The 23,054-nt window shown below is 35.6% G+C and overlaps 1 protein-coding gene across 1 annotated transcript in view; it reads right to left on the reverse strand.

Moving 5' to 3' along the window:
- The window catches only part of DYNC2H1 (dynein cytoplasmic 2 heavy chain 1), a 373,792-nt gene that overhangs the window by 206,120 nt on the left and 144,618 nt on the right, over positions 1 to 23,054 (reverse strand). Inside the window, exons 62-65 of the mRNA XM_027095669.1 lie at positions 19,032 to 19,173; positions 18,344 to 18,453; positions 11,587 to 11,685; positions 9,899 to 10,022 (exon numbers count right to left, since the gene is read on the reverse strand). Of these exons, the coding sequence (XP_026951470.1) occupies positions 9,899 to 10,022; positions 11,587 to 11,685; positions 18,344 to 18,453; positions 19,032 to 19,173 (475 nt within the window). The remainder of the gene's footprint in view (positions 1 to 9,898; positions 10,023 to 11,586; positions 11,686 to 18,343; positions 18,454 to 19,031; positions 19,174 to 23,054) is intronic.

Consider the following 23,054-nt stretch of genomic DNA (forward strand, 5'->3'; position numbering starts at 1 on the left):
GCCAGAAAAAGGAATGAAACTGAGTTATTTGTAGTGAGGTGGATGGACCTAGAGTCTGTCATACAGAGTGAAGTAAGTCAGAAAGAGAAAAACAAATACCTTATGCTAACACATATATATGGAATCTAAAAAAATAAAAAATGGTCAGAAGAACCTAAGGGCAAGACAGGAATAAAGATGCAGACCTACTAGAGAATGGACTTGAGGATACGGGGAGGGGGAAGGGTAAGCTGGGACAAAGAGAGAGAGCGGCATGGACATATATACACTACCAAACGTAAGATAGCTAGCTAGTGGGAAGCAGCCGCATAGCACAGGGAGATCAGCTCAGTGCTTTGTGACCACCAAGAGGGGTGGGATAGGGAGGGTGGGAGGGAGGGAGATGCAAGAGGGAAGAGATATGGGGACATATGTATATGTATAACTGATTCACTCTGTTATAAAGCAGAAATTAACACACCATGGCAAAGCAATTATACTCCAATAAAGATGTTAAAAAAAAACCCAGAAAATTAATTAATTAATTAATTAAAAAGACCCATCTATGTGCTGCTTACAAGAGACTGACTTCAGAGCTAAAGACACACTAACTGAAAGTGAAGGGATGGAAAAGAGATTTCACGGAAATGGAAATAACAAGAAAGTAGAGGTAACAATACTCATATCAGACAAAGTAGACTTTAAAACAAAGTCTATGACAAAGAAGAGCATCATGTAATAATAAAAGGATCAACACAAGTACAGGATGTTACACTTGTTAACGTGTATGCACCTAATACAGGAACACCTAAATATATAAAGCAAATACTAAGAGACATAAAGGGAGAAATTGACAATAACAGAATAGGAGGAGCCTTTAACATACCACTTACATTAGTGGACAGATCATCCAGAGAGAAAATCAATAAGGAAACAGGGTCTTAAATGACACCACAGGCCAGTTGGACTTAATAGATATCTACAGGACATTCTACCCCAAAAGAGCAGAATACACATTCTTTTTAACTGCACATGAAATGTTCTCCAGGATTGACAATGTGCTAAGACACAAAACAAGTCTCAACAAATTTAAGAAGACAGAAATTATATCAGGCATTTTTTCTGACCACAACAGTATGAAACTAGAAATCAGTTACAGGAAGAAAACTGGGAAAAGCACAAATATGTGAGGAATAAACAACATGCTACTGAAAAACCAATGGGCCAGTGAAGAAATTAAAGAGGAAAACAGGAAATACATTGAGACAAAAGATAACGGAAACACAACTTTCCAAAATCTATGGGATGCAGCAAAAGCAGTTCTAAGAGAGAAGTTTACAGCAATGCAAGCCCACCTCAAGAAATAAGAAAAATCTCAAATAAACAACCTAACCTATCATCTAAAGGAATTAGGAAATGAAGAACAAATAAAGTCCAAAGTCAGCAGAAGGAAAGAAATAATAAATATTAGAAAGGAAATAAAATTAAAGAAATAAAATTAGAGACAAAAAAAACAATAGAAAAGGTCAATGAAAGCAAGAGCTTGTTTTTTGAAAAGACAAACAAAATAAATAAACCTTTAGCCAGGCTCATCAAAAGAGAGAAAATGCAAATAAACAAGAGAAGAAATGCAAGAGGAGAAATTACAGCCATTATCACAGAAATATAAAAAATAATAAAAGAATACTATGAACAGTTATATGCCAACAAAATAGACAACCCAGAAGAAATGGACACATTTCTAGAAACATATAACCTGACAAGGAAGAAAGGGACCATCTGAACATACCAATTACTAACAGTGAAATTGAATTTGTAACAAAAAACCTCCCAGCAAATCCAGGACCCTCTGGCTTCACAAGGGAATTCTACCAAACACATAAAGAAGAGTTAATGCCTATCCTTCTCAAAGTATTCCAAAAAAGTGAAAAGGATGGAACACTCCCAAATTCATTCTATGAGGCCACCATTACCTGGATAACAAAACCAGACAAAGACACTACAACAAAAGAAAATTAAGGGCTAATATCTCTGATGAATATAGATGAAAAAATCCTCAACAAAATATTAGCAAACCAAACTCAATAAAAAATAAAAAGGATCATATGCCATCATCAAGTGGGATTTATTCCAGGGATGCAAGGGTCAATACTCGCAAATCAATCAATGATACATCACATTAACAAAAGAAAGAATAAAAATAACATGATCATCTCAATAAACACAAAAAAAGCACTTGACAAAATTCAACATCCATTCGTGATAAAAACTCTCATCAAAGTGGGTTTACAGGGAGCATATCTAAACATAATAAAGGCCGTTTATGACAAACCCATGGCTAACATCATACTCAATGGTGAAAAGGTGAAAAGAAAGCCTTTCCTCTCAAATCAGCAATAAGAGAAGGATGCCCATCTCACCAATTCTATTCAACATAGTATTGGAAGTCCCAGATACAGTATTCAGACAAGAAAAAGAAATAAAGAGTATCCAAATTGGAAGGGAAAAGTAAAACTGCTACTATCTGCAGATGACAAAAAACTATATAAACAAAACCCTAAAGTCTCCACCAAAAAACTGTTAGAACTAATAAATGAATTCAGTAAAGTTGAAGGACACAAGATTAACATACAGAAATCTGTTGCTTTTCTATACACTAACAATGAACTATGAGAAAGAGAAAGCAAGAAAACAATCCTGTTTAAAATCACATTAAAAAGAATAAAACACTGAGGAATAAACTTAACAAAGGATGTGAAAATCCTACTCTGAAAACTATAAAACATTTAAGAAGGAAACTGCAGCTGATACAAAGAAATGGAATGATATTCCAATGTCTTCAATTGGAAGAATTCATATTGTTAAAATATCCATAGCACCCAAAGCAATCTAAAGATTCAATGCAATCTCTATCAAAATACCCATGGCAGGGCTTCCCTGGTGGCGCAGTGGTTGAGAATCTGCCTGCCAATGCAGGGGACACGGGTTCAAGCCCTGGTCTGGGAAGATCCCACATGCCGCGGAGCAACTAGGCCCGTGAGCCACAGCTACTGAGCCTGCGCTCCACAACAAGAGAGGGCGCGATAGTGAGAGGCCCGCACACCGTGATGAAGAGTGGCCCCCGCTTGCCGCAACTAGAGAAAGCCCTCGCACAGAAACAAAGACCCAACACAGCCAAAAATAAATAAATTAAATAAATTTTTAAAAAATATCCATGACATTTTTCACACAACTAGAACAAATAATCCTAAAATTTATATGGAACAACAAAAGATCCCAAATTTCTAAAGTAATCTTGAGAAAAAAGAACAAAGCTGGAGGTATTATGCTCCCAGTCTTCAGAATATACTAGAAAGTAATCAAAATAGCATGATACTGGCAGAAAATCAGCCACACAGTTCAATGGAACAAAATAGAGAGCCTAGAAAGAAACCCATGCACTTATGGTCAATTAATCTACAACAAATGTGTCAAGAATACACAATGGAGGAAAGACAGTCTCTTCAATAAGCGATGCTGGAAAAACTGGACAGCTACATGTAAAAGAATAAAATTAGGACATTTTATCACACCATATATAAAGTAAATGCAAAACAGATTAAATTTAAGATCTAAAAAAATAAAACTCCTAAAAGAGAAGGCAGAATACTCTTTTAGATAAGTCATAGCAGTATTTTTTGGATCTGCCTCCACAGGCAAAAGGAAAAAAAGCAAAAATAAACAAATGAGACCTAATCAAACCTAAAAGCTTTTACACAGCAAAGGAAACCATTGACAACACAAAAAGACAACTACTGAACAGGAGAAAATATTTGCAAATGATATGATCAATAAGGGATTAATATCCAAAATATATAAACAGCTCATATAACTCAACATCAAAAAGCAAACAACCCGATTAAAAATTGGGCAGGAGACCTGAACAGACATTTTCCAAAGAAGAGATGCAGATGGCCAACAGGCACATGAAAAAATGCTAAACACTGTTATCGTCAGAGAAATACAATCAAAACCACAATGAGCTATCACCTCACGTCTGGCAGCATGGATATCATTTAAAAGACCACAAATAACAAATGGTGGCGAGGATGTAGAGAAAAGGGAACCCTAGTACACTGTTGGTGGGAATGTAAATTGGTACAGTCACTGTGGAAAACAGTATGGAGGCTACTCCAAAAACTAAATATAGAACTACCATATGATCCAGCAATTTTACTGCTGGGTAAACTTCCAAGGTAAACAAAAACACTAATTTGAAAAGTATATGTACTCCAATGTTCATAGCAGCATTATTTACAATAGCCAAGATACAGAAGCAACCTAAGTGTCCATTAATAGATGAATGGATAAAACAGATGTGGTATATATGTATATACCATATATATATATTAATATATATTGAAAATATATACATATACACACAATGAAATATTACTCAGTCATAAAAAGAAAGAAATTCTGCAATTTTCAGTAACATGGATGAACCTAGAGGGTATTATGCTTAGTGAAATAAGTCAGACAGAGAAAGACAAATACTCTATATTGCCACTTATATGTGGAATCTAAAAAATAAAAGAAGTCAAAGTATATAACAAAACAAACAGACTAACAGAAATCAAACTAGTGCTTACCAGTGGGGAGAGAGAAGGGGAGAAGGGGAAGACAGGGGTATGGTATTAAGAGATACAAACTACTATGTATAAAATAAATAAGCAACAAGGATATACTGTACAACAGGGGTCCCCAACCCCTGGGCCGCGGACTGGTACCACCTGAACCATCCCCTACACCCTATCTGTGGAAAAACTGTCTTCCATGAAACCAGTCCCTGGTGCCAAAAAGGTTGGGGACAGCTGCTGTATAGCACAGGGAAATACAGCCACTGTTTTTTAATAAATTTAAGCGAAGTATAATCCATAAAAACATTTAATCACTATGTGTACACCTGAAACTAATATAGTTTTGTAAATCAACTATACTTCAATTAAAAATTATTCAGTTAACTAATTAGTTAAAACATAAACTCAGTTTAAAGGGTCTCAGCTCGGGTATACCGGCAACTTACAATGAAAGATAGATCACCATGGGAAACTGCACCTTGTCTCAGTAAAAAGGTATTCAGAGATGCTTTTTATAGAAGATGGACTTAACACTGGGTGATTTCAGAATGGTTCAAAGAAAGTGCGGTTTTGCTGGGGAATGGATGCTATCAGAAAGACCAGACAATTCTGATTTGTATCAATAATTTTGTTGATATCTAGGAGGTGTCAGAAATGGTGTCAGACTAAGCTATATGGGTAAAAAAGCAGAAGTCACTCATAAGAGCAGGGAGAAGAGGATGTTTAGTTATCTTTGTGGCATGGAAGTGTCCTCGTTTTTGTGCGCTGACATGCTTATGGTCACAGAGTGACCTGCCTGTTGATGGTGTTCTGTGAAATGGTTTATGTTCAACAGGAGAGCACCATGGTCAAGCTGTAGAGCCTGGCCAGCTTCCAGCCCATAGTAGTCAGGTGCTGCTTTTTTCTTCCTCATTTATGCAATGTACAAATACAAGTAAAACTTATCTGTTATAAGGCAGGAATGTGGTTATCCTTGTGGGGGACAGTGGTAAACAAAGGAGTTTGGAATGCTGAAAAAGTTCTGTATCTTGATCTGGGTGCTTACAGAAGTGTATTCCATTTGTAAAAATCATTAAGCTATACAATTGTAAGTGTATCTCAATAAAAAGTGAAAATTAAGAAGTAACTGATTTTCTCTTGTAAGACTAGTCATGAAGAGGGGAGGGAAAGAACACTCTTGCCATCCTATACTATTTGATTGTGTAACCCATCAATGCATTATTCTGATATAACATTTTTAAAAATATTTCAAAATAAATGTTTTATTGTATAAAAAGACCCTTGGACATAAGTCCCTTACACTACTCTTAGAAAATATTACATGTAGAACTATAAAAGTCCAACACAGTCTTAGCTGTATAAAGTCTTAATTTACATTGGAGTTAACCTACGATGGAGTTAATTTTGACTACATTTTTCTCCTGGGCACAAAATCTGTACTGTACTTTAGAGAACTGTGGAAACAGAATGATTAGGCACAAGTACAAGATTTGGTCTCACATTCTCTTTCCAGGGGAAGCCTCAACTTACATGGCTATTATTTTGGTTTCTGAGCCTGGATCAGGATTGAGTATATTTTGTTTCGATTTTTTTGGTTAACATATCTAATAGATTTGGAGCACCTGTATGTACAGATACATTAATTGGCTTTGTTTATTGTGATGCCTTGATGACTTCTTTAACAATTAGCCAAAGATACAGGCAAGATCTGCCTATAAAGTGTACCCAAATCCGGCCAATACTTATAGTTAAAAGAAATGCATCATGTTAGGAAGTGAAAAAGAAAGTTATTCTTTTTACACCAGGCAAGAGTGCTACACAATTTTATCTGTCTGGATTTCAAAATAAAAATTGTTTGAACGTTTATTATGACCATGAAACTTAAACCAGGAAGTGGCCACCACTGCTTCCACAATGCTTGACACAGCGATGATTAAAAATATTTTGCTCACAGCAGATACTTGAACACTGCTAATGATTATTAATGATTTCTTTTTTACATTCCCCTGGGAAGAAGATGAAAATCAGTTCATCTCTTATATGCAGTATACCTTAACAGGTCCAAACTCTTCAGAAATATATTATCATCTGAATTAGAGAAATCCAAGTACCATGTGAACTGCCATATGGGTACAAACATTCCATCATATAGGTAACATCTTGGTAATGGTCTCCACTGATAAAATTGCTCACATTGTATTGTAAACCTTTCAAGCTTAACTAACTAAAGATGATGGGACTTACATGAAGATAAACAAAAAACCCGGCCACAAAAATAATCAAATCAACATTGCTCAAGGAAATATCCCACAGCCTATTAAGAATAAACTGCTGGCTTTATAGCCACTATATACAAAGAAAGAAAATCAACAACTGAATACCTTCTTCACTTTACTAGAAGCAGCATATTCCACACCTGAAGATTTTAGTACAACCTAATAATTTATCTGGTCAACAAACATGTGGCTAAGTTTGAATGGCAGCTCCTGTAAAAGCTGCAAGTGCCAACTCTGGAAGTAATCCAAGCAGTTGTAAACCAATCCTTGTCTTTGAGCCCTATATCTTTCAGATGCACAGAATTACAGATGTCTACAAAAAAATCTCACAGATAAGAAAATCCAATGGAATGCTACAGCCATCCACTATCCATAGGTAAAACTTTTGGCAACCTATAGCATGGAATATTCTGTACAATGAACTGGCTTCAAGTAGTGCTCTTGGCTATAAAGCATGTCACCCTGAAAATAACTGAAATATACCAGTACAGAGATTCATGGGTCAGAACTGGTGAGCTAGCTTAGGGTTTCTCAACCTCAGTACTACTGACAAATTGTACTGGAAAATTATTTGTTATGAGGAGATGCCCTGTACATTTTAAAGATATCCTTGGAATAGACGCACCAAGTTGTTACAACCAAAAATGTCTCCAGTCATTGCCAAATGTCCCCTGGGGGACAAAATCACTACCATTAGAGAACCACTGGTCTAGCTGTGTTCAGGCCATTAAGCTGCCTAGACTCAACTGGGCTACCAAAGACATACCTATATGGAGAACCACCCTCTAGAAACAGATACAGCAATTAATCACAAGGTTAATCTTTATGTTGCACATACATATGCCTGTATGAAGCAGTCGTGCCTAAAGTGAAGAATTTGGTCTAAAAGAGCCAATCAAGAATGTTTAGCTATCATCTCTACTATAACTCTCGAATACATACTCAAGCCCCAGATGGAAATGAAATAACTGTAAAGGATTAGAATGATTAATAAAAATAATTTTGGCATCTATTGCTAGTAAAACTTAAACTATTTGCCAACTACACTAGCCTCTCCTCCAGCAACTTCTACATAGATAGCTGGTCAAGCAGTCTTCAGCTATTTGACAGTTGCAAACTTCTACATCTAACTTCTGCCTTGGCTGAGCTACTAGGAACACAGGAAACAGAAAATTTAAAACAATGAGACTTTGACGAAGAATTGTACCTTGCTCTTCTTTTTGATCAATACATATTTGAGGGGATTTTTGAACTGCATAAATTTGAGGAGGAGAAGTACATTCTATTCCTATTACTTGTGCCTGTTTTGACATCACTATGTAGAAAGCAGTTCGTGTTGCTTAGATTAAGAACACTGGGACGTAAATGAACTTGGACACAGGCTTTGTTTTACGTCTTTCTAGGACAACCATCCTCTGTCCCCACAGGAAATGTATGACGACAAATGGCTATTCATGAGGAACTCAAAACTGCAGAAAAGGACAATCTGAAGTATACTCAAAGGGGATAACAGACTTCAACTGATGTGACGTGAACATATGCGACTCTGGACTGAAGGTGGAAAAAGTAAGGTAGGGGCAGAGGTAACGCTCTTTTTCTCAATGAAGTGAACAGAAATTAACAAATTGACCCAAACAGCCCTGAACAACTATCTGGAATAGTGTTTCACTGTGTGAACAAATCATGATGTAGAATATTATCATTTTTTACCAGATCCAATTTTAGGGGACCTTGTCAAACTCCATTCTCAGAAAATGCAGCAGATATGGCTAAAACCTAATACCAATAAGAGCTCATCGAGATATATTTAAAGAGCGCTCAAGGGTCAGCATACAGACTAAAGGGAGTCAAATCCAGATGATCCTAAAGGTTCATTTCCACCCCCTTTAAGATAGCATAGCAAGAGGTAGCTCAACAGATCTGAATTAGCTCCAGGAAAGAACAGACTGAGACCAGAGACTGAACCCCAGGAAGTAAGTCCAGGTTATATCGGCAACAATCCCACTACTAGGGTTCTTTCCATAACATATCAATCACTGCTAGGCTAAGCATACCTATTTGTGGGATAACAGGTGATCAGTAAATAGTACATTCTTTGCTATTTCTCTGCTTTGCCCCCAGTAACTCCAATTTTCTAAACTTTGTGGTGCTAGCAAAGTGTGTGGTGTAAGTAAGTGTATGTACTTATATATAAGTACATGTCTATGACATTTTGCACAACAAGCTCTTACATAACTTTTCTAATATCAAAGTCTGGGTTAGGTACCTGCACAGAAAGGAGGTAACATAACAGTCCTAAGACCAGTATCCTTAGAGAGGCCTGCTTGCAAGGTTGGCCCATAACCATTGTATGGGAATTTGGATTTTGTTAAGGTTCTCACCATTCCCAGAATAGGTAAGAGTGGCTCACTGTGCTTAAGCTATTTGTTCAAACAATACGGTTTACGCTGAACACCTGCCTTCCTTTGGGGAGTCTGGAATTTTGCTACCTGCTAGACAGAGTGTGCTTACATAATAAGCCCCAATAAAAACTCTGGACACTGAGTCTCTAATAAGCTTCCTTGGTAGACAACTTTCATACGTGTTGTCACAACTCAGCCCTGGGGGAATTAGCACATTCTGTGTGACTCCAATGAAAGAAGACTCTTGGAAGCTTGCACCTAGGTTCTTGACTCCTGACTTCACCCTATGTGCCTTTTCTCTTTACTGACTTTGCTTTGCAACCTTTCCCTGCAATAAATCTAAGCCAGGAGTGCTGAATCCCTTGAGTCTTCCTGGTAAAATATTGTTCCTGGGAATGGTGTGGGAGACCCTAACATGGTGCCTCTTTTACAAAGGCACTTTAAGTTTTTTACTTGCTGTTACTATTATATTCTGATGACATTACTATAATACAGTCCCCAAAAAGTTTTCCTCTCTTTAGATTCACTGAAAAGACCAAAAATGTCAAAGTTAGTTAATGAAGTTAATTATTTTGGATTTAAAAAGTAGTTACTCTCTGGAAACTGTCAAATATTCATTTACCTTGAGCAACCAGATCTCGTCTCAATAATGGATAAAGAACAGGTTCTATACCATCCATTTCTTGTATAATAAGGGTTTTCCCAAAACGTACTGCCAACTCAAGAGCTGTGATAAAGTTACTATCCTAAGAGAATAAATAAGAATACATATGAATTCCTTTATTACCTTAGATTTACAAAAGTCCTTACAGATAATGAATGAAGCTATTAACAGCAATAACACAAATATGTTAAAATTAATATGTATGTTAACAATACAAATTATTCATGATTGCTTTTCCAGTTATAAGTACTTGGTGATGAGTCAATTTAGTTGAATAAATTATCAAATAAATTCATAAATAATTTAAATAGACATATTAGAAAAAAAGGATTTTTACATTAACAATAAAAAAGCCTTTTAAAATTTTCTACTATGATTTCAAATTGATGCAGAAATTTTCAAATTCTACATGCAATAAGTTACTCATCCAAGTATTAATAAAAACTACTTTGGGGGCTTCCCTGGTGGCGTAGTGGTTGAGAGTCCGCTTGCCAATGCAGGGGACATGGGTTCGTGCCCCAGTCCAGGAAGATTCCACATGCCACGGAGCGGCTGGGCCCGTGAGCCATGGCCACTGAGACTGTGCGTCCGGAGCCTGTGCTCCGCAACAGGAGAGGCCACAACAGTGAGAGGCCCACGTACCATGGGAGAAAAAAAAAAAAAAAAAGAAAACAACTACTTTGGTTGTATTCAATATCACATTGAATGGAAGAAGAAAGACAAGACGATGAATTCTAGTAAACTTACCTTGATGTGATAGTTCTAATTACTGTAAAAAGAACCTTTAGATAAAATTCTATAACCATTCAAGAATTTTTAGGCTTTCTGGCTAGGTAAAGAGTCATTTTAAATACCACTCTAAGCCTCCAACTGTGGTTAAAAAAATTTTAAATATTTGGATAATAATTATTAAGATCTCCTACTACAACCATAAGTGGCATTAAATATTTTATATATTATATAAAGATATTACAATTATTCTTAAACACAAGTGAGTTAGATATCCCCATTTTGTAAGTGAAGAACATTTTAAAGAGTTAATTTTTCAAGCACCTGAAGCATATCTACAAAAATTAATCATACACTAGGCCTTCCCCGATAAAAAAAAAAAAAACTGACCAAAAATAATTTCTTTGGTGAGATAAACATGACAGTGAAAAGTCACTACACAAAACACGATGGTTACATTTCATTGACCAACTGTCAAATCTTTGTACACAACAAAGATGCTCATTGATGAGTTACAGGAACAGGAAATTAAAAAGTCAAGGAGGTTTTCCTAATTCTCCAAACTAAGTAACTTACTTCTATAGCATCCTATACTTGTCTTTAATCATAATTTAGTGTAAATGCTTATTTGTTTAGTGTAAGTAATTACTTAATTTTCATCTCCATGAGGGCAGGAACTACTCACTTATAAATTCCCAGGGCTTAGATCAACACCTTGCATATAGAAGCAATCAAACAAATATTCTTATTCCTTTTTACAAATTAGAAGACTAAAGCTAAGAAAGCTACATTTCCTTCCCAGGACCCATACCAGGTAAGTTATAAGACTCAGTTTTGAATCTATGTTTTCTGATTATAGTTCTTTTCACCACAAGATACCATTACTAGTTGGTATCTAAATTATAAGTAATACACACCTGCTGGTTAATAACTTCCAAATGTGAGTCTTTCAAATGTGTCTTTAACCATTCTGTAGCTTGGGAAGAAGGGTCTACAAGAAATGGGCAAACTCGACTCTAATTAAAAAAAAATAAAGATTATAAGCTTTCATTAAATGAAAATAATTTCCTAAAAATTATTAATCAATTAATGAGTGAGTTTTTCTCTCAGGCTTTAGAGAACACAAATATACAACTACAATGAGGAAATAAGGGTACAGTTTTTAGCGGCACCAGAGGTTACATTAATCAATTTTACCAGTAATTAATACTAGGTAATTAAATTTAACCACAGTAAAGTGAATATAGTCTTATTTACTACACAATAACACATAAAATGTATATTAACAATACAGTAAGCAGGAGTTCTAGTCCTAAGTTGATGCCATTTGTACCTCTCTTTTTGGTTTTAAAATACACAGCCAAGTCATTCCCTAACTTTAGATATTCTTTGGTTGAATAAACCATAGAGGCCTTACAAGAGAAGTATGAGCTAATCATAAAAGTATCGTTGAAATAATTAGCAATAAAATTATTTCTATTTCAAGACTAATTTCTCTAAAGTACTACATAGTTAATATTACAAAAGGAGTATCCTAGAAGAGAAAATTACATAAGATGATAGGTTAAGATCTAACAAACTAGGAACTAAACTCATTACAGAACGCCTTGCACTAATTAAACTCTGAAACAGAAAATTAGAAACCTGGCATTGTGCCCTATACATACAATGCCATTTAGCAAATTAAAGGAAGCCAATTATACATTTATACATCTGATCAATTTAAATAGATGTAAATATATTTAAATAAATTTTAAACCATCTAACAGTCATTGTTACCTAGCAAATTAGATTTAAATAACAGCTGACCTTATTTTTCTTAAATTTTCACATTTATTTGAAAAATGTAATGCAGTTGTGTGCTATAGGGATAAAATAACACATGAAAGTCACAGTGAAGTGAAGACTTAGAACTGGGGTAGATCTAATAAGAACATGGATGTTATCTTAGTGGCATACCAAGAGGGAGAGGGATGGTGGGAATCACATGCCCTGGGGATTAACAGCATTTTATCAGAAATGCTGTTTAAAATTGCCAGCACATGGTGATAATAAAGAGCTGACTGACTTTAAAACAGCTTTATTATTGTTTTAAAACTCTCTCTAGACAATGCGGCCTCTTTTTACCTGCACCCAGAATGGACCACTCCCACCACAGCTCCACAGTGCTACCCCACTGTATGATCTTCCCCCAGCATCTATTTCTGGAGGCATCCAGAAATAGCAAAATAATATGGCTAGCAAATAGCTTCTTAAGTATTACCGAAGTATTACACCTAGGTTTTAGATCTCATTTTATGCTAGCATTCAATAGCAAACATTCCACAAGTAAACTAGATTTTGCCTAACCACAAAAATAACTATTTTAAATTTTAAAAAAGTTCTTACCCATGATTTCAAACCAATGATCTGATGCAGTTAAAAAGAGAATAAGATAATGTTTCAAAAAATCATGTTTTTAGCATAGAATATATGCTTAAGAATTTCAAAGAAGGGCTTCGCTTGTGGCGCAGTGTTTGAGAGTCCCCCTGCCGATGCATGGGACACGGGTTCGTGCCCCGGTCCGGGAAGATCCCACATGCCACGGAGCGGCTAGGCCCGTGAGCCATGGCCGCTGAGCCTGCGCGTCCGGAGCCTGTGCTCCGCAATGGGAGAGGCCATAACAGTGAGAGGCCCGCGTATCGCAAAAAAAAAAAAAAAAAAAAAAAGAATTTCAAAGAATACTTACAAGTTTGTGTTCATCTTATTTATACTTCTCCAGAGATTTAGAGAAGACCTCTGAGGTATATTTTAGGTCTGTGTTCCATGATTAAATGTGGTAAAATTCTACATTTAACAAATTATAGTAGATCTAAAAATAGTGAGCTTTCATTCATTCATGCTAATCATTCATCTACCATATGTTGATTAATGATTATAATAAGACAACACGAGAGATACAAAAATTAATAAGATACATTCCCTTACCTTCATTGGTCACAAATCTAATAAAGAAGCAAAAAAACGAAAATTTTTTCAATCAAAAAGGACACAAAATTCTATAGGTGGATCACAGGCAGAGTTAGGAGAAGCTGCTAGGAAGCAATTCAAGTCAAACTAGGTCAAAAAAAATAGGACTTGGCCAGGCAAAGAAGTAAAAAAAGCAAATTAGGCCAAAACAACAGCCTGATTGAGAGAAGAATGAAAAGCTGGGAGTATCTGGAAAACTACCAGTAGTTTGGCATAGTTGGAATAAAAAGTATAGACAAAGATGATGCATATAAAATGGCAGGAGTAATCAGAGGTCTTTCTGATCATGAAGAGCATTTTATGCCATGTTTAAGGATAATGAAATTTTTATACTGCAGGTAGTGGGTAGTCACTGAAATATATTAATCAAGGAACTGTGATGATCAGATTAACATTTTAGGAGGATCACTCCAAAATAAAGGAACTGATACAGGGGCAGGGGACCAACTGCTATAATAATGTATTTATCCAGGTACAACATGATGAAGGCCTAAGTGAAGCCACTGGCAGTAGATGTGGTTAGAAGAGAATGAATTCATGACACATTTGAGAAGTAGATTTGACAAGGCTTGCTGAATAACTAACTGAATGTAAAAGTAAAGAGACATAGTAAGAATGAGTTGCAGATTTGCAGTTTGCATTACTGGACCAAGACTGTGACATCTCCAGTGTTAGGAAATAAAAGAGAAGCAGGTTATAGGGAGTGGGTGAGAAAGAGAAACAATTATTAAAGTACATAGCTACCTTTGCCTAGCATGCATGCCCCACTCAATGCATTTCTCATGGGATAATCAATCATCTAGCACTGCACACAAGAGATGAGCAGGTGACCCAAACTAACCAATCAGAATCTTTCTGGGGAAGTAACAAATACTGGAAAGGAAGGGAAGAGATATCTTTAGTCTGAGAACATAAATTGTGATAATGGTAAACCTGGAGTCGCCAATGTCTATCCTTAACACAGGGTAGAAAGAACCTATCCAAGAATAAATCCATCTCTTAAGATGGAGAGGGAGAGAGATGTCCTGGTAACACCATTCGAATCCTGAAGCTAGTCCCAATCTTCTGAACACCTCAGTTATTTAAAAGCATAAGTTGCTTTTTTTAAGGAAAAAGAAAAAAGTACTAAAGTTGGCCACTAAAAGATTCTTGACTAAAAGTTTTTTTAAAAAATGATTAAAGACAGAGCTTGAGCTACCTACAAAGCTCCAGGTAACAATATCTAACAGGAAATTAGAACAACAGAGCTCAAAACAGAGGTCAAAGGCTAGAGACACATGATATCTATTGGCAAAAAAAAAATGATTAGGTAGTGGACATTTTTGAAAGCGATTATTTTTTTTCTTCCAGTTTTACTGATATAACTGACACACAACACTGTGTAAGTTAAGGTGTATAGCATAATGATCTGACTTACATACATCATGAAATGATTATCACAGTAAGTTTAGGGAACGTCCATCATCTCATACAGGTACAAAATTAGAGAAATAGAAAAAAATTTATTTTTCCTTGTCATGAGAATTCTTAGGATTTGCTCTCTAAGCAACTTTCATATATAACATACAGCAGTGTTAATTATATTTATCATGTTGTACATAACATCCTTAGTGCTTATTTATCTTATAACTGGAAGTTTGCACTTTTTGACTTTCATCCAATAAGAAAAAGACTATTTTTAAAACATCTATAAAACTCTATAATTTTATTTTTATTTTTAATAACCACAAGTGGGATAAGAGTAGAAACATTTTGTAAATAAAACTAAAGCTCATCTTTTGATAAGATAAGGAGAATTATATTAACAGGAATAACATAAAATAAATAAGTTAAAACATATACAGAAAAACACATATCTTGGAGAGGCAGCCTTACAGCATAGACTGCCTAGATGGCACTGTTTGAATCTTGGCTCTACCTCTTGACAGCTCTGTGACCCTGAACAAGAAACTTAATCCTTTTGTATCTCAACTTCCTTATCTACAAAAAGGGATAATACATGTACCTACTAAATAGGGTTGATTTGAAAATTAAATGAGTTAAGAGTTTAAGTGCTTTACTTGTATTAATTCTTAAATAATAATATATGAAAAACATAGTAAGTACATTTAAGTGTTGATTATTGTTATGCATTTGGGATTTAATGAAAAAATGTTTTCCCTATGCAATTTACCTTTACAATTTTATGTTCTTTAGACTAATAGCAAATTAGTTTGCATTTCCTCAGCATACACTAAATGGCAGGAAAGGAAAAAAAAAATCTCAGAAATTGAGTGGTATAAAGAAAACTAATTTGACACTGAACTGTCCATAAACAATAAAAAAAACATACCTAGTACATCTTCACAAGAAAAATTTATAATACTGTGAAATTTAAACCAAGAAAAATTTACAAGACTGTGAAATTTAAATTAATCATATTTTCCATCTTCTTTCTGGATGCTTTCACTCACACCTCTCCATAGTGTCTCATACTCTCCATTTATCCCCTGAGTTCCACAATATTACAAAGATCATACAATTATCTTCCAAACAAGGACACGTTTGAGAGTAAAGAAAAAATTATTAATAATTACATCAGGAGAACAGGTGTAAATCATAGTCCAAGCAATCCAGGACATCACGGTCAAGATTTTCCCCTGCTCCTCAAGGACATAGGTCATATGAGCTTTCTGTGGCAGATAATTATTTGACTATTTCCTCACCCAGATAACACATGTTCTTCAACAGTTAGCTTAAAACAAATATGAGAATTCCAAGCATCTTTTGTTGTAAGACAAGGAATAATTTTGGACATAAAAGGCTATCCTTAGCACCAATAAGGGATTGAGCGACTATAGCCCTTGAATCTGGGAAATCCCGCACTGAATCTCTGAAAAACTTTATTGTAGTTAATGAGGAGACATGCTATATCTCTGAATCAAAAATACATTTAATTCATCACACCTAGTCATTTTTTTCTCAGGGAAGACTCCCAGAAACCCAATTTGTACATATTTAGACATCTAACTTCATATCACATGGTAATGTTAATGAGTAGATGTTATAGACTTGTTGTATCCAACCACACACGCAACTACAACAGTTTATTCTAAATCTAGTCCACCTTAGAATTAAGATAAAATGTTAACCATAATGGAAAATTCATTTCAACAAAATGACTAATTACTCTAACAAGTTTGTGCAAATGGTTTTGTTTTGTCATATAAATGCATATGTGTCTGTAAGAAACTTGGCAATATTAAATACAAAGTAAACTAAGCTTGTCATTAAAATTAATTTCAAAGACAATATCCCCCAAATTCATCATGAAAGACAATTTAATTCAGAATACAAAAGTAAATATTTTCAATTACTATTAACAGTAAAAAATAAAAATTATTGTGATATATTTTTCCTAAAAGCCTCTGATTTGTTATGGAATAAAAAAGAAAAATTCTTAAACTAGTATTTTTTTTTTTAATCTGCAAACAATTGCTTTCTTGGAGTACTGAAAAAAGGAGTGACTATGAAACCTTGGGAAAGGAATAACAAATATGATAAAAAGTACTAGGTTGTAATGAATTTATTTACATACACATTTAGAGTTCCAGATTTGTAATTCTAGTGTGAAAAATAATAATAAAAATGTTTAAAAAATAAATTAAAGTTTAAGCCAAATCAAATTAAAAGAAGGCAAAATTGTGTAATCTTTGTTCAACGACTTCTATGCTAGTAAGACACCAATGTATAGAGTCAAAGCATAGTCAGCTGATTAACAGGTCAAATCAAACAGAATAAGTTATCCAGGAATGAACAGGGACCACAATTCATACTCACAATATGAATCATATAATAATACAGCTTACACTACCTAAGGAGAAGCATTTAATGTTTATATTTTCTTTGAGATGTGGAGTTATGAGATAAAGAAATGGTGTGTGGACAGAGAGAAGGGTTGTAGAGAGGAAAGAAAAAACTGGTAATATAGAGTATAAACTGTTGAGATAAAAAGAACAGAAAAAACAAAACATATTTTCAAGGGAGAAATGTTATCTTCCAAATCCTGTATCAGAAAGGTAAACTAAAGTAATGGTAAAAAAAATCAAACTTCATACAAAGAAATGATTTGCTTGTATACAAGATTTTGAATTTGGTTTTCACACTCACTGCTAATTAAGGTATAATTGTTTCAACTTTAAATAATTATTTTTTGGAAACATATACTATGTAAAAGAACAATTTTCCAAAATATGCACATGGTTATCTTTAACTTATAACCCAAAACTCATCCATCTTCACTTTCCATAACTTTGTAAAACAAAATAAAATAAAAGTATAAAATTCTTATTTTTAAAATATACTCTAGATGAAAGAACTATATAACCAAATGAATCAAGTACCCCTAAAACATTTCTATTATTATCAGGAAGTTCAATTTAAAATATTTTGCCATCAAAATGATACCATTTTTATTTATACTTTTGTATTAAGGTAAAAAATAAATTACACTGAAAATTTTAGAGATGCTACCTGAATCACAAATGGATTTTTATTAGCAAAATATTTTTTACTTTTACTTAACTAAGACTAACTGTGAAAGCCTAAGGATTTGAAGAAGGTAGTTCATGGAGCAAGCTTCAAAAAAAAACATTTCTAATGAGAAGATTAAAGTAGATTAATTACCTGCAAGATAACAAGAGCATTTTCTATGGAAAGGTCATCTGATGGTAGGCCTTCACTTTTCCAAATTAACTGTTCACTTTCAGTACAAAGAAACCTCCTCAGATCAAATTCTGAAAAATTAAGATATCAATAATACTTTGCTACAATAATCTTATGCTTGATAAAAGAAAGGGAATAAAATTGTTTATAATATACTCAAACAAAAGTCCCATGATCATTCTTAATACACAATCCGTTCTTCTGCATTTAGAATCAGAAACTAAAGAGAAAAAAAGTTTTAAAAAGTGCAAAGGAATGAAACTCAAATTATATTTCTTCTATCAAATGAATGTTTCACAACTATAATAATTTGCGAAAACCACAAAATTCACAAAGAATTTTGGAATTCCTACATCTCATCTTACCATACAAAATTAGTGTAAAAATTAATAAAATGTTTAACTGCATTCATACAACACCAAAATAATTCAGTGGTGTCAGTTTCAAAAAGAGATTTTATGGGTAGAAGAGTCATTATAATAAAGCGATTCTCAGAACATCTGTAGAATTTAGCAAATCTAAAGTAGCTATGGTATCCTTTAACTTACAGAAAATTTTCCCCATTTAAAAAAAAGTAAAATGACAAAAATCAAAAGATGTGCTTTTTAGTATACTGAAATTTCAAATTTATGAATAACTAAATACAAACTTTCAAGACCAGCTGACTTGGTCCATTCTACCAAACAGGTTTTTCTCAGACCCTCAGGAGCAGCAGAAAGATATGTAATAAATGCAGCAGCTAGCTGAGCTCTTTTAGGAAGAGTAGCTAATTCCTCTGTTATCTCTGTAACCTGGAAAAAAAAGGAGAGAGAGAGCAACATATGGATATGTTCTAAGATAGAAAAAAAATATTGATAGCTTCACAAATTGAAGTTCTGACTATAGAAAAAATCATTTAATGGTTTAAAGTAATAACATGTCTGAACAAAATTGTCGAAATGTAAAAATACCAACAAGACCTCAGACCTTGCTGTGATATTAAAACAATGTATAAAATCCCAACATATCTGTAAAGAAGAATATATTTTGTCATTGAAATTTCCTAATAATTCTAATAAACACTGTGAATTAGCATCACTTTGAAAAACATGATTTAGATACACAGAGTATGAGCAAAGGTAAAAAACAAAAATTAAGCATGGAGACTCTTTAATTAGAAGCATAGTGTGGCTAATGCATAAGCCTGAGCAGAAAGAGTACCAAAATAGGAATAATGAAAAGAGAAACACAGAATTGACTGGAAGGAGGAAGATTTGAAAGTCTTCCCATGCCATGCAAAGTAGCTTCAGTTTTAACCTGCGGTAATAATGAGCCACTGAAAGTGTTTAAACAGAGCAGTGAGTGATGTAATGAGACTGGGTTTTAGAAAGATAATTCAGCTGACAAATAAGAATCAACTAATTAAAGGATCAGATAGGAGAAAGACAAGTCAGGAGAATTCAGGTGAAAAAAGAAAAAGAAGAGAATTAAGGAGGGAAGACAACTATGAGGGATATTTGCAAAGGGATACAAATTAATAGAAGGAGTCTAAGATAATCCACATATTTTTAGTTTTGATGCCTATAAGAAAGATGCCTTATGAGACATAGGAAATAAAAGAGATTTCATATGAGAAAAGAAAATAAGTTAATTTAGACATGTATTTGAGTTCCGGAGACAGCTGAATGCTAATATCTAAGGTATAGTTACAAATATGAATTTAAAAGTCAGCAGATTAGAAACATAGCTCTGGTCAGCATCATCATTTGGGTGATATTCTTAAGACTGGATGAGAATTCCTAGAATATCTGCAGAGAAAGGAGCTGAGGAAGAGAATACTGAGGGGGCAATCGACATTATTGGATAAGCAGATGAGGAGGATCCAGCAAAGGCAGGAATCTAACTGCTTAAAACAAAAACAAAAACAAAATCAAAACAAATGAACAAAAACAAGAGACAACACTTTAACAAAGTTGAAATAAGAGAGAATCTCAAACACAAATAAATAGCTGACAGTGTCAAATCCTAAGAGGACTGTCTTGGTAAAGGTAAGTCCAAACAAGGCTCTAAACAGTACTAAATTTTCCACAACTCATTTTTACCACTACCTTTTCCTAACTAAAAGAGGAATAGGATGCTTTGTCTAAAATCCATTCATATAGAGATATTTTGCTTAAAGACTAATTCACGGCAGAGCTTCAAGATGGCGGGGGAGTAAGACGTGGAGATCACCTTCCTCCCCACAAATACATCAGAAATACATCTACATGTGGAACAACTCCTACAGAACACCTACTGAACGCTGGTAGAAGACCTCAGACTTTCTAAAAGGCAAAAAACTCCCCATGTACCTGGGTAGGGCAAAAGAAAAAAGAAAAAACAGAGACAAAAGAATAGGGATGGGACCTGCACCAGTGGGAGGGAGCTGTGAAGTCGGAAAAATTTCCACGCACTAGGAAGCCCCTTCACTGGTGGAGACAGGGGGTGGTGGGGGGGAAGCTTCAGAGTCATGGAGGAGAGTGCAGCAACAATGGTGCGGAGGGCAAAGTGGAGAGATTCCCGCACAGAGGATCAGTGCCGACCAGCACTCACCAGTCTGAGAGGCTTGTCTGCTCACCCACAGGGACAGGTGGGGGCTGGGAGTGGAGATTCGGGTTTCAGAGGTCAGATCCCAGGGAGGGGACTTGGGTCCGGCAGGGGGCTAGTGCGCCTCAGCTAGACGGGAGGCAGTCCGGTAAAATGTCTGGAACTGCGTAAGAGGCAAGACACCATTGTTTCGTAGTGTGCAAGGAGACGGGATTCAGAGCACCATGTAAATGAGCTCCAGAGACAGGCGCAAACCGTGGCTATCAGCGCAGACACCAGAGATGGGCATGAGACACTAAGGTTGCTGCTGCCGCCACCAAGAAGCCTGCGTGCAAGCACAGGTCACTATCCACACCTCCCCTCCCGGCAGCCTGTGCAGCCCACCACTGCCAGGGTCCTGTGATCCAGGAACAACTTCCCCAGGAGAACACATGGCATGCCTCAGGCTGTTGCAACAAAATGCTGACCTCTGCCGCTGTAGGTTCAACCCGCATTCCGTACCCCTACCTCCCCCTGGCTTGAGTAAGCCATAGACCCCTAATACGCTGCTGCTTTAATCCTGTCCCGTCTGGGCAGGGAACAGATGCCCTCAGGCGACCTACAAGCAGAGGCAGGGCCAAATCCAAAGCTGAACCCCAGAAGCTGGGCGAACAAAGAAGAAAAAGGGAAATCTCTCCATGAAGCCTCAGGAGCAGCGGATTAAAACTCCACAGTCAACTTGACGTACCCTGCATCTTTGGAAAACCTGAATATACAATGAAACATCCCAAAACTGAGGCAGTGGACTTTGGGAGTAACTGCAGACTTGGGGTTTGCTTTCTGCATATAATTTGTTTCTGGTTTTATGTTTATCTTACTTTAGTATTTAGAGCTTATTATCACTGGCAGATTTACTTACTGATTTGGTTGAATTCTTCCTTTTTATACATATATAAATATTTTTCCTTTTTCTCCTTTTGTGACTATGTATGGATATGCTTCTTTGTGTAATTTTGTCTGTATAGCTTTGCTTCTATCATTTGTCTTAGGGTTCTGTGTGGCTTTTTTTTTTTTTTTTAGTATACATTTTACTGCTTGTTATCATTGGTGGATTTGTTTTTTGGATTGGTTGCTCTCTCTTTTTTTTATTACTTTTTTATTTTTTTGTTTTTAATAATATTTTTTACTTTTCAATTTAATTTTTTTCTTTCTTTCTTTTTTTTCTCCCTTTTCTTCTGAGTCATGTGGCTGACAGAGTCTTGCTGTTCCAGCCAGGTGTCAAGCCTGAGCATCTGAGGTGCGAGAGCTGAGTTCAGGACATGGGTCCACCAGAGACCTCCCGGCCCCACCCATAATATCAAACGGCAAAAGCTCTCTCAGAGATCTCCATCTCAACGCGAAGGCCCAGCTCCACTAAACAACCAGCAAGCTACAGCACCCTATGCCAAACAACTAGCAAGAGAGGAACACAACCCCACGTGTTACCAGAGAGGCAGCCTAAAATCATAATAAGGTTACAGACAACCCAAAACACACCAAAAGACGTGGTCCTGCCCACCAGAAAGACAAGATCCAGCCTCATCCACCAGAACACAGGCACCAGTCCCCTCCCCCAGGAAACCTACACAACCCACAGAACCAACCTTACCCACTGGAGGCAGACACCAAAAACAACAGGAACTACGAACCTGCAGCCTGCGAAAAGGAGACCCCAAACACAGTAAGTTAAGAAAATGAGAAGACAGAGAAATACACAACAGATGAAGGAGCAATGTAAAAACCCACCAGACCAAACAAATGAAGAGGAAATAGGCAGTCTAACTGAAAAAGAATTCAGAGTAATGATAGTAAAGATGATCCAAAATCCTGGAAATAGAATGGAGAAAATACAAGAAACATTTAACAAGGACCTAGAAGAACTAAAGAGCAAACAAACAATGATGAACAACACAAAAAATGAAATTAAAAATTCTCTAGAAGGAATCAATAGCAGAATAACTGAGGCAGAAGAACACATAAGTGACCTGAAAGTTAAAACAGTGGAAATCACTGTTGCATAGCAGAATAAAGAAAAAAGAACGAAAAGAATTGAAGACAGTCTCATAGACCTCTGGGACAACATTAAATG

This window comes from Aethalodelphis obliquidens, unplaced genomic scaffold (assembly GCF_003676395.1).
Source record: "Aethalodelphis obliquidens isolate GAN/ISIS:26980383/991018 unplaced genomic scaffold, ASM367639v1 scaffold93, whole genome shotgun sequence".
In the NCBI taxonomy this organism is placed as follows: Eukaryota; Metazoa; Chordata; class Mammalia; order Artiodactyla; family Delphinidae; genus Aethalodelphis; species Aethalodelphis obliquidens.